General features: G+C 47.3%; 1 protein-coding gene across 1 annotated transcript; it reads right to left on the bottom strand.

Moving 5' to 3' along the window:
• Positions 1-3,359: 3,359 nt before the first annotated feature.
• Positions 3,360-12,661, bottom strand: AADACL3 (arylacetamide deacetylase like 3). Its single transcript, XM_047791175.1, has 4 exons — positions 12,308-12,661; positions 8,829-9,045; positions 7,363-7,426; positions 3,360-6,301 (listed from the first exon to the last, which is right to left on the bottom strand). Exons 1-4 carry the CDS (start codon positions 12,476-12,478, stop codon positions 5,527-5,529), a joined length of 1,227 nt encoding a protein of 408 aa, XP_047647131.1. The 5' UTR covers positions 12,479-12,661; the 3' UTR covers positions 3,360-5,526.
• Positions 12,662-12,953: the final 292 nt, after the last annotated feature.

The raw sequence follows: 12,953 nt of genomic DNA, 5'->3' as shown, positions 1-12,953 counted from the left end.
GTCAAAAGGGAACCTTGAGTCTTATCTCTAGTAGTTGAAGGGTTTTTTTAAAAGGAGAATATATTTGTGTACCACTTACATAATTTAAAATTAATTTTTAAGGTAGAATGGGTATGAAAATATGATGACTGAGAGTGTGGTCAGCTGTGATATTGTCCGAAATTATCTGGGGCCCCTCTCTGAAGGGGATTACCCCTCTCTGTCCTGTCAACGTCCACCTTGGCCACAGGACTTGCTCTGGCCGATGAAAAGGGAGCAGAAAAGGTGAGCATCACTTCCGAGCAAAAGCTTAGGGGGCCAGTGTGTGATTCGCAGTGTTTATTTCCCTCTGCCGTGAGACCGGAGCTATTTCAAATAGAGCCTGGGTCCAGGAGTAGACAAATGCGGAGCAGAGCTGTCACTGAGCTTCGAGGGATGTGTAATGGGTCACTGAGCAGGAAATAGACCTTGGCTCTCATAAGCCACTGAGACTGGGGGGCCATTTGTCACTGCCATGGAGCCTAACCTGTAGGAGCCTGTATATGCACGTGAGCCCAGGGACAGGAGGAAAGAGCAGGCAGGCCCTCTGGAGCAGAGGGGGCGGGGGCAGGGGGGAGGGTACGTGGGTGGGACAAGGTTAGGGTCAGACAGGCAGGCAAGTCCTGGGTGTGGTGAAGGGTACCCTAAAGAGGGCACAATTTTTTTACCTTGCCCTAAGATCTCATCTTCAACTGCCCTCCGACAAAAGAAAGCAATTTGTGATGCAATGCATTGTCCTTTATGTGACGGCTCTTACCCTGGGCTAACTGGCAGATCATCCCACCCAAGTCCTGTGAATTTAAGGTGTGGAGGTGTCTGTCTCCCCTGAGCCAGGTCAGGGGGGCACCTCGGCTGGGCGCTGCTGGAGGGGCCTATGGTTACCAGCTCCAAATCCCTTCAGACTTAAAGAAAGTGACAGTCAAGGAAGCAAAAATGTATGTATAAATAAGAGTTCCCATCGTGGTTCAGCGTAAATGAATCTGACTAGTATGCATGAGGACGCAGGTTCGAACCCTGGCCTCGATCAGTGGGTTAAAGGATCTGGCATTGCCTTGAGCTGTGGTGTAAATCGCAGACTCAACTCGGATCTGGCATTGCTGCGGCTGTGGCGTAGGCCCCCAGCTACAGCTCTGATTCGACCCCTAGCCTAGGAACCTCCATATGCTGTGAGTGCAGCCCTAAAAAGACAAAAAAAAATAGATAGATAGATAGATAGATAGATAGATAGATAGATAGATAGATAGAAGACTTGACCCGATCAACCTGCCTCATATCAGATGGTAGCTGACACCTGATGGATGGGAAATAACTCACACAAGCTCATGTGGGTCATTCCATTGACTTTTTTTTTTTTTTTTTGGTCTTTTTGCCTTTTCTAGGGCCACTCCCGTGGAATATGGAGGTTCCCAGGCTAGGGGTCGAATCGGACCTGTAGCTGCCAGCCTACACCAGAGCCACAGCAATGTAGGATCTGAGCCGCGTCTGCGACCTACACCACAGCTCACGGCAACGCCGGATCCTTAACCCACTGAGCAAGGCCAGGGAATCAACCCGAAACCTCATGGTTCCTAGTCAGATTCGTTTAACCACTGCGCCACTTCGGGAACTCCCTCCATTGACTTTTTTTTTTTTTTCCCACTGTACAGCAAGGGGATCAAGTTATCCTTACATGTATACATTACAATTACATTTTTTCCCCACCCTTTGTTCTGTTGCAACATGAGTATCTAGACAAAGTTCTCAATGCTATTCAGCAGGATCTCCTTGTAAATCTATTCTAAGTTGTGTCTGATAAGCCCAAGCTCCCGATCCCTCCCACTCCCTCCCCCTCCCATCAGGCAGCCACACATCTTTTCTCCAAGTCCATGATAACTGGAATCTAATATCCAGCACAAATGAACATCTCCTCCATTGACTTTAATTTTAATTTTGAAGGATAGGAAAGAAAAGAGCTAACGGGCCACGTGGTTCCACAGAAAAGGTTTACTGTTCAGCAGAGCAGGGTTGCAATGCTTGGCACTTAGCCAACTATGTGGCCTTGGGTAAACTACTCAATCAGCTGGCCTTGAACTTGATTGGAAAGAGTCGGAAATGAGTGTACTTATTAATGTCTCTGGACCTCAGTATCCTCATCTGTACAAAGGGCTTAAGAATAGCCACTTTATAGGATTCCTATGATGCACATGGAGGGTGAGGTGCCAAGGAAAGGGGGGCATAGCTAGTGTATAAAATTAAGACTGCGGATGATGAGCTGCTGAGATGGGGGTCGGCGGGGAGCTCCCCCAGCACCTGAACTCCCACTCTGGGGAAGCGAAAACCCCAGGGTCCTTTCAAATGAAGGTGAAGTTTCCACATGCTCACACAAAGGATGTAAAGGCACAAGATTTATTCTCTACAGATCTCAGAAATGGGGTGGGGATGCCATGAGCCGGGGGGTGGACAATCCTCTGTTCCAGGTCACAAGTGAGCAGAGGAGGTGAGCGGGGCCGCAAGCAAGCACTGGTTACTCACAGGGTCGCTGGGGTGGCGGTCACTAAGTTTTCACAGGCTCAACTCTAAGTAGTTGGGTTTTTTTTAATTTTTATTTTATTTTTTATCTTTTATTTATATACATATTTTTTCTACTATAAAGCATGGTGACCCAGTTACACATACATGTATACATTCTTTTTTCTCACATTACATGTCCCATCATAAGTGACCAGATAGAGTTCCCAGTGCTACACAGCAGGATCCCATTGCTCGTCCATCCCGAAGGCAACATTCTGCATCTATTTACCCCAAGCTCCCAGTCCCTCCCAGTCCCTCCCCTTCCCCCTTGGCAACCACAAGTCTGTTCTCCAAGTCCATGATTTTCTTTTCTGTGGAAAGGTTCCTTTGTGCCGTATATTATATTCCAGATATAAGTGATTGTTGTTTTAAAAGGTGACCCACCAGGGCAAAGCCAAAGCCAAGACTTGTGGTGGGAATCCTACGCTCGGGTCTTTATCGAAATGTCCAGACTCTGGATGGGAGCAGGGCTGTCATAGGGTAAAATGCCTAGGCAGCAGCCCAGCTTGGTGGTTTCCTCATCACAATGAGGTGGAAGATTGATTGATTTATTTATGTATGTATTTATGTATTTATCTTTTTGCCTTTTCTAGGGCCGCTCCCACGGCACATGGAGGTTCCCAGACTAGGGGTCCAATAGGAGCTGTAGCTGCCGGCCTACGCCAGAGCCACAGCAACACAGGATCCAAGCCTCATCTTCAACCTACACCACAGTTCATGGCAACACCAGATCCTTAACCCACTGAGCAAGGCCAGGGATCGAACCCACAACCTCATGGTTCCTAGTCGGATTCATTAACCATGACGGGAACTCCGAGGTGGAAGATTTAGACATGCATGGAGTCTTACATGCTGTTGGGTCTCAGTAAACAAGAATTCCTATCCCTTTTCCATGCCCTGAGCCTTATGGATGGGTTGCAGGAAGGATAGTGATGAACTGATTAAAGAGAAGAGAGGCGTATGGAGCCCCCAAATCAACCCAATCAGTCATCGTGGATGAAAATGCTTCATCTCTCCAGGATCTGCAGAAGGAAACAGCCTCAGAAATGAGCCCACTTGGTGGTTCTCCCAGGCCCTAAAGTGTAACCCACTCATCTCTCCTGGGTACCATCTTCCAATGGTTCTCCTACTCTTCATCACCCCACCACACAAGAGCTGATCACCCAAATTTCCAGAAGGCCAGCTCATGTCCCTCTAACCCATCTTCAGAGGCAGGGGTGAACCAATGCCACACTCCAGGAGGGGATCCCACCTACCCTCACCTTGGAGACCTGTGTCAGAAGGGGCAATGCTCCCCAAGAACTGAGTGGCCACCAAATTGTGTGCTTTCAGTGAGGGGTTCTTCTTTCTACAACAAAGCCACCTGTGGGTCTTGTGAATGGAATAAGAAGCCAGCCAATGAGATTCCTCGCTGCCCTATGTTTCAGGACGAACATTCCACTAAAAGCAAGGGAAAGGCAAACATGGGACCCTTTGTGCAGGAGACTTGGATCTTGGCCTATAAAAGTCACTGGCCAACCAGGAGCAGAGCCTCCTGAAGATGAGGTGGAGCCAGCATGGGAGCCTGAGCCATCCTTTCCAAGGCCTTTTTATTCCTAAGTGGCAGGTGGTCAACTTGCCCAGTGGTCCTTGACTCAGGATTCAGGACCTTCCATAGCTGGTAAGCACTGATGTCGGGGAGGTACTCCCACCCTCCCCATGCCCAGTCCAAGCACCAGTTGGTTGACTCCACCTTCCACTTCAAGAATGGCATGGGACTTGGCCTGGTCAGAACATTCCATTCTCTCGCTCATAGAAACTGGATACACCATTCAGAAAGCCAACAGAGCCATCAGGCTGTAAAGTGATTTCTGCTGGGACTGCTGAAAAGGAGTCAAGTTCATAATAATGGACTTGACTCTGGGAGAATATAAGCATGGTGGTACTTGGGGCCACCATTCACACAGAAGAGCATAAACTAGAGAAAAGAAGAGAAGGCAGCTGGTGACACTCTTTGAGTTCCTGGATCAATCCATGCCTAATTTATCCCTGGAATTTGTAGCTACATTAGCCAATACATTCTCTCTTTGAATTAGGCCAATCTAAGTTGGCTCTGTGTCTTAAGACAGAAATAGCCCTCTCCAATACATCTTCTGTCCCTTGGGCCCTCCTTTGATTTCCGCCATGGACACGCTCGAGTTTGGTCAGACTTCATCTTCGTGGGTCTCTGGCTCAGGACTCAGTTTCCCTCCCTCTAAACTCCTTTCCCCAAACACTTAACAGTGTTGCTTCCAGGCTCTCGGTTGGAAGCCTGACTTTGACTCCAAGAGCTCCAGGGCTCCTCCAATCAAGTGGCTTCACCTGCCACTAGGTGTCAACCACCATGGAAAACCTACCCATTCAGTCTTCACTTTTCCATCCCAGGGAGTTGAGACTCTGAGGCAGAGGAACAGCAGGAAAAGTGTCACCAAGTACCCAGAGGAGGGTGAGACCAGTTTCTCTACCTTTACCCAGCATTAGGATATCAAAGCTCTGCCCTTTGAGCTAGATTAGAAGAAGTTTTGAGATTTCACATGAGGCCCTTGTGAAATCCAAGGCCCAGATAAGTAGACTCTCTTGTGGCCCATACCCTAGATCAGCCTGGGCCATCTGAACTCTCCCACGGAAAGGCCATGAGCAGTCGCTACATGCTCATTCACTCTTGCAAATGGCCACTGAAGAATGTCAGCTCAAATTTTCCTGATGGTGATCACAGAGAGCCCCATCCTCCCCCCAAAACCTGTCTTGTCCACTGCTCTCCCTTTCGATATCAAGGTTGTGCATTCTATGATTCTAGAACCTGGCACAAGAGGAGAAGGCAACCTTGACACTCTCCCCAGCCCTACTCAGCATCACCTACATCAGCAACGGGGAGCCCCAATAGGAAAAGGATGAAGGCAGAATCCACACTCTTGCAACTTCAGTAGGAAGAAAAGATGGTCACAAGCCCTTTATGAAATGGACCACGGCATTCAGAATCCTCCTGGAGCAGGGGAAGTACAAGCAGCCCATGTCAAGGGTGGTAAACACTCCGTGAAAACCATCCTCCATGTGGTGCCAAGTCACTGGAACCCCAAGATCCTCCAGCCTTTTCTTGTACAACAGTGAATGGTCCCGGAGAAGATCATACTCACAGCTCACGATACAAGCTTCGGGGAGCCGAGACACTACTTCATCCCCTGCGATCAGGGGTGAGTTCAACAAATCTAAAATTAAGTTTGTCTCCAGATAGGCAGCCTCATTCAGGGGCTCACAGGGCATTGGCAGGTAGCCTCTCTTCTTAAACCTCTCCGGGATGTTTTCTGCACCCAACCACTTTCTGTACTTTTCCCAGACCTCGGTGGGCAAGTGGGTGCCTTTAAATACACTGCTTTTCCAGGCAGGGCTGATGTCCAGGTAATGACACCAACAGTAGAAGGCAAAATTCTGGCTGAGCAGTGGAACATTCTTGTTCTGCTGATAGGAAGGGGACTGGAAATCCATGGCTTGGAGAGCCGGGTAGACCAGGATCTGAGCATGGATTTTGGGGAGATCTGAACTGTCCACAAGGTTTTGACAAATTATCACAGCCACGCCCCCGCCCACACTGTCACCGCAGACCAGGACCCGGGCTGGGTCCACCCCGTACTTATTCAAGGACTTCAAGAAGTGAGTAGTGGCCACCATGCAGTCTCTTATTGCCACTGGAAACCTACGCTTGGGCACTTTGCGGTACCTGAAAAGGAAGCAAGGAGCAGTTGACACTCACTGCCCCTGCAGAGCCCTAGGCACCTGTGCCTAACATCCTTCAGTCCAGATTTCTTTCATTAACTCTCTGGTGAACTATACTCAATATTTTGTAATAACCTATAAGGGGAGAGAATCTAAAAAAGAATATATATTTTTATATATAAGATATATATTTTATATCTTATATAATATATTCCATATATTCTTTGAGATTATATATTCCTTTATAGAATATATATTCCATATATCCTTATATATATTCCTTTATAGAATATATATTCCATATATTCTTATATATATTCCTTTATAGAATATATATCCCATATATTCTTTTATAGAATATATATTCCATATATTCTTATATATTAATGTATTCTTTATAGAATATGCCTTCTATGTATTCTTATATTCTACATATAAGAATATATATTATATATTATTTTAGATATAATATATAGAATATAAATTATATATATTCTTACATATATATATATTAACTTAATCACTTTGCTATGCACCTGAAACTAACATGACCTTGTAAATCAACTATATTTCAATTCAAAAAAACTTCTTTCTGAAGCCTGAGCAGGTGAACTTATGGTAGGAGGCTTAAGCGAGGTAGTGGACATGAAGCCCTGAGTGCTGGGGACATAAGCTCAGTAAGCTATAGCTGCTGTTCCCATTGTCGCAATGCCAATTGGGGGAACAGACTGTAACCCCAAAAGCCCTGTCATCCAGCTACTAGTCAACAATATAGCAATCACCAGCACTATCCCCAGCTTTCCGAACCCACCCAATGGTGCTTCCTTCACTCTAACCTATTCCTTGCTTTTGTGACTCTTTTAGAAGCAAGCCCAGGCTTGCCTGAGAATAAATTCTAAGTGATCCTCCTATGATCACAAGTTTTGCAGGAGGATCTTGAGGACTTAAATACCAACAGGGGCCGGCAGATAACTTAGGGGCCCCTCCAGATCAGCCATGCCCATTCCAGACCACGGCTCCCCGCTCAAGGTCACACCCCGATCTCCCCATCCTCCTTTTACTCACCCAACTGCTAGAACCACTGCATCACTCTCCTTGGACAAATGACAGCATACGCCATGGTGAGTTCCTACAAAAGAAAAGGTTTGAAACATTCGCACCAGGAAGGCTAGTGGGCTTCCTTTGCCTGCCGTCCTCAGCTGCCCCTTCTCACAGATAACCACCACGATGGAGTGCCTGGGTTGATTTGATGTCTGGACAACTTCTTCTAAGACTCGCCCCCATCCCCAACCCCACTGATTCTACAGGTCATTCACAGTATCCGAGAAGCTGTCTGGCTGTAGAGCACAGCAGTTTAGCAGGTGAGCTCTGGATTCAGATCTGAGTTCAGATCCCAAATTTGAACTCCTTTTAGCTTGAGCTGAAGTAGTAAGGGGCAAGTTGCTTTTCTACCCTGAGGCTCAATTTTCTCTTCTGTAAAATGGGGATAATGATAGTGATAGGGCTATTGGGGGCTTAGAGGAGGTGATCACGCTTATAAAGTGCTTCCACAGTGCCTGCCATGTAAATATCAATATTAATAAATATCAATCAATCAATATTGACTATTACTATCATTGATTAGGCAGACCAAACAGTGATGTTAAATTCCTTATTCTCAAAAGCTACAGCAAAGGGGCCCTGGCATTCCATAGATTAGCAAGCACTACATAAAGGTGGCTTTTCTCCCTAACTCATTCACCAGGGAGCATGGGGTGGTGGCGGGAGATTAAGATAATAAAATTTTTTCAATTTTGAGTTTGTTCCCTCTCTTAGATTTTCCTCAAATATTTGATCCTCCTGTCCATCTGTACTAGAATTTGTCTCAAGCAATACCTGTCATGAAACACAGCTATGTGTTTAGGCATACCCTTGCGGTACAGCACGTTAAGGATCTGGCACTCTCCCTGCGGCGGCCTGGGTCTCTGCTGTGGCGTGGGTTGAATCCCTGGCCCAGGAACTTCCACATGCCTCAGGCACAGCCAAAAATACATAAATATAACTAAAAAAATTGTGCTTTTAGTTATTTTCCTTTTTGAAAAATCCGTATTTACAACTCAGTAGAGATGGTGGTCATACATTTGAATGTACTAAATACCACTGAATTGTATACTTTAAAATAGTGAAATTTTATGTTATGTGAATTACATATATTATATATACACACACATACATGTGGATATGTGTATTACACACGTGTGCATACATTATTATATACACACATACATGTACATATGTGTGTTACATGTGTGTGTATTACATGCATGTGTGTCTATATGTGTCTATACACAGCCTTACTTCCAGGAAGAGATCAATACATTCCATAACTTTGCCACCTAAACGAGCTGGGCCCCGCTAACAGTCCTGGTCACAACCGCAGCTTTTAGACCGCAGGGAGATGACCAGCATGCCACCTCCCGACTGAGACCACCCAGCTCTACTCTGAGACCATCACTCCGGAGGGGCGGGAGGTCTGAGGGAAGGGCTCTTACTCAAGCTCCCTACAATGCCTCCGCCGCCGTGGTAGAACACGATGCCAGTCCTGAGGGCGCCTGAGGACGCCTTGGGCTGGTACAGCCTCACAGGGATCGTCCCAAACCAGAGGTCCTTGACCACGACATCCGGATCCATCTTTAGCGGCGCAAGGTCGTGAATGAAACGAACAAATTGAGGCATAGAACAGACTCTCATTTTCTCAAAAATTGTCCCCTGTCAGTGAGAGAAGAGGAAACAGAGGGCGGGGGTGGGGGGGGGGTTCCTCAGTCTGTGCTGTGCGGGAGTCCGGTGGCCGCCAAGCCCCCCGCAGAGCGGCTGGAGGGCAGGCTGGACCGCAGCGCTGCTGCTTCCCCCCTGTGCCTCTGTCACTCGGCAGAAGGCAGAAAACCCGCCGGCCCAGGCCCACGCTGCCCCAGCACCGGCCCCTCCCAACCCTCTCTCCCCAGACACTCCTGCCCCCACAAACCAGGTTTCCCGCCACCCCTCCAGAGTTCTTCTAACTGGAAACACCCCCGCCTTGGCCTGGACATGATGTCTGTTCCCAAAGAGGGCCTTTCTGGACCACCCCTTCTCTTTTTTTTTTTTTTTTTTTTGGGCCACACCCACAGCATATGGAGTTTCCCAGGCTAGGGGTTGAATCGGAGCTGTAGCCACCGGGCCTACACCAGAGCCACAGCAACCGGATCAGAGCCTCGTCTGCGACCTACACCACAGCTCATGGCAATGCAGGATCCTTAACCCACTGAGGGAGGCCAGGGATCAAACCCACAACTTCATGGCAACTAGTCGGATTCGTTTCCGTTGCGCCACAACAGGAAATCTTACTGCCATTTTTAAGACTGGGATAACTGCATTGAGGTTATAGGTTTTAAAAAGGAATGGGGGGGGGGCTGTTCTTATTTTCTAGAGGTACCCACTGAAATATTTTTGGATAAAGTAATACAGTGCCCGGGATCCATTTTCTAAGGAAATGGGAATGCAAGACAAGGTGAGGGTACGGATGAGATGAGATTGGCAGGAAATCAATAACTGAATTCTGTGGGTTGGGTGCCTGGGGCTTCTTTAATCCTATTCAGTCTCCTTTGGTTTCTGTCTAAAAGTTTGCATGAGGGGTTCCTGCTGTGGTGCAGCAGGTTAAGGATCTAGCACTGCTGCAGCTGCCCCTTGGATTCAATCCCTGGCCCTAGAACTTCCATATGCTGTGCGTGCAGCCAAAAAATAAACAACTGAAAGTTTGCATCATGAAAATAAATACAGGAGTTCCCGTCGTGGCGCAGTGGTTTACGAATCCGACTAGGAACCATGAGGTTTCGGGTTCAATCCCTGGCCTTGCTCAGTGGGTTGACGATCCGGCGTTGCCGTGAGCTGTGGTATGGGTCGCAGACTCGGCTCGGATCCCTGTTGTTGTGGCTCTGGCGAAGGCTGGCAGCTACAGCTCCGATTCGACCCCTAGCCTGGGAACCTCCATATGCCGTAGGAGCAGCCCAAGAAATGGCAAAAAGACCAAAAAAATAAAAAATAAAAAATAAATAAATACAAACCAGTAATGCAGGCTCTCCCCCTGGGCATTCTCTTCCCAGGAGTTCCTAACACTTTCTGTGCCAGGGAAGCTCGTGGACCTTGTCACAGAATACTTTTGAATACATGAAATAAAATATGTGGGTTTAGAAGTTCTGATCGTGACTCCGCACTAACGAACCCAACTAGGATCCATGAGCATGTAGGTTCGACCCCTGGCCTCGCTCAGTGGGTTAAGGATCCAGTGTTGCCGTGAGCTGTGGTGTAGGTCACAGATACAGCTAGGATCTGGCGTGGCTGTGGCTGTGGTGTAGGCTGGCAGCTGCAGCTCTGATTCAACCCCTAGCCTGGGAACTTCCATATGCTGCAGGCGCAGCCCTAAAAAAAAAAAAAAAAAATACGGGGGGTTATTACATTTTACTTAAATGTGGTTATCAAAATATTAGAGCAAATGTAGGCCATAATAACATAGAAATGGGCTTCCTTATTAGCACATAAAATAAGATCTAGTCGCCGGTCTCATGCTGTCATAATTTCAAAGGAATGAGGCACATATGCGATTTTTTGCCTTCTCTGCAATGACTTTCAAGTGCCTTGAAGATATCCATCCTGCCTCTCGGTGACAAAGTCGACGGTTCTGCTCTCCCAACAGTGGTTTGTCGCCTTCATGCATAATGGAAGGAAATATTACATTCGTTTTAGAAGTTAGTGAAAACGGGGCAATTTCTACCCCATCAGAATTCATGGACCCATTGCATGCTGTCAGCCTTGGGGGTTCTAGGAACTGTAGGTTAAGAAGCCCTGCTACTCTACTGCCATGTTTTACTTCCCTTGTAGCACTTGCTATTCTGTCATTTGTTTGTTTTTTTATAGTGACTTTGCTTCTTTATGGCTGCCTCCCCACCTCCCCCATTGCCAGGCACGTCCAAACTCCCTACAGGCAAACTCTGCCCGTGACTTTATTTCTCTTGCCCATCACTGATCCTCAAAGCTGTACGTGGAGGATGACACATAGCTGTTACACATCTTTGTCGAAAAAACAAATCAACAAATAGGTCAATCTGGGTAGATGAACTCACTGCATCTCCACCAAATGTGACGACCCTTATTTCCCAGTTTTGCAAATGGGGAAACTGAGACACCGTTTTTGGAAACCCAGAGTGTAGATTATGAGCATCAAGGCCAGGAAAACCACAGGACCAAACCATCCCATCTTGTAAAAGCTGATCCTGCAGATAAAAATGCTTTGGCCCCTGGATTCTCCTCTACCAAGGTTTTCCATGAGAACAAGTGCTTGAAATCACTTTTCATTAGGTAAGAGACTTAAGAAACATATTTTCTATATTTAGTCTTCTTCAACCCTCTGGAAAAGTGCTGCACATCCTTATGGGCAAATTTTATGCCATCCTCACACGATATACTTACAAGGATTTGATTAAATTGCACACACTAGCAACAAGGAACAAAATCTGACTATATTACAGACACAGTTTTCCATCCCTCCAAAGCAACAAAATATTTTTCTAAAATGTCACATTGTAGCGTTTCGCTCATCTCTATGAATTAGCCTGCTTGCGCTACATCTCTTTATTTTGTTGTTGGCTGGTTCTAGGTAGCAGGGAGGTGGTAACCAGGGCCCCAAAGTCAGAAAAATTACTCCTATCTTTATGGCTTCGCAGAGTGGTGGGTGCTGTAAAGAAAGTAAGACATGGGTAGGGTGGAATTTCACCTGAGAAAGTAAATTCTTTGAGTGTTGTGGCTCTTACCCCAGACCAGTTTAAGAAACACCAAGAAGAGGTTAAGAACCTCACGACCCAATAGAAATTATTTGGGTTCGATGATGGGCTGTCAGCCTCCATCACCATGATAGGACTGTTAATTCGACTAGAAGCTTCTGGTATGTGTTTTTCCCTCCTTCATCCTAGAGAGGAGAGGACAAATAAAACTTAAAACCCACCCAGGTCACCAACAGCTGGAAGATGCAATGGAGGACCCGCAGCTTCACGGGGTGGCCAATGGCTGCAGGAATGTCTGCGGTGAGGAAGTGGTCGCAGACAACATACAGCCCAACCCCCACGGAGATCATGCAGGCGGCGGCGAGGACCAGGAGCAGGAAAAGAACCGCCATCCTGCTGCTGCCGCCACGGGAGAGACGGAGAGGAGGCTGTGCTCAAGACAGGCGATTTAGGACATGGCTGGGAGCCTTGAGACTTCCTCCACTTTATACATCACAACCTGCCCTACCACCTCCCCAGGTCCTGCAAGCATTGGTGCAGCCAGGTGAGTCACAGACTCAGGTGAGGCTCTGGTTCCAGGACAGGACTCATACAGTGGAGACAGTGGCTCATGCACCCTGACCAAGCTGGAAAGGGGAGCACCAAAGTTCCAGCTTACATCCTTGGCATTGCTTCTAGAAAGTCACCATGGCCATCACAGACACTATACGCTCTACCTGCTCTCTGACCTCAAAACCACCTCCTAGTTCTACTCAGGCCATGCTTGCGGATCCTCAGCCTGCCAAGGAGCTCCCAGGACCTTGGCACTTACTATTCCTTGTGCGACATTCTTTCCTCAGACTCCAGGGGGCCTCAACTCCCATCCCC

Source organism: Phacochoerus africanus, chromosome 8 (genome assembly GCF_016906955.1).
Source record: "Phacochoerus africanus isolate WHEZ1 chromosome 8, ROS_Pafr_v1, whole genome shotgun sequence".
NCBI lineage: Eukaryota > Metazoa > Chordata > Mammalia > Artiodactyla > Suidae > Phacochoerus > Phacochoerus africanus.
The sequence above is the reverse complement of the archived record's forward strand: the minus strand, read 5'-3'. Positions and strand labels throughout refer to the sequence as shown.

Coding starts and splice junctions, on each gene's coding strand:
- AADACL3 (XM_047791175.1), bottom strand. CDS start 12,478: ATGGCGGTTCTTTTCCTGCTCCTGGTCCTCGCCGCCGCCTGCATGATC. Junction 7,427..8,828: donor AGGCATTGTAGGGAGCTTGA/GTAAGAGCCCTT, acceptor TTTCTTTTGTAG/GAACTCACCATGGCGTATGC. Junction 6,302..7,362: donor GCAGTGGTTCTAGCAGTTGG/GTGAGTAAAAGG, acceptor CTTCCTTTTCAG/GTACCGCAAAGTGCCCAAGC.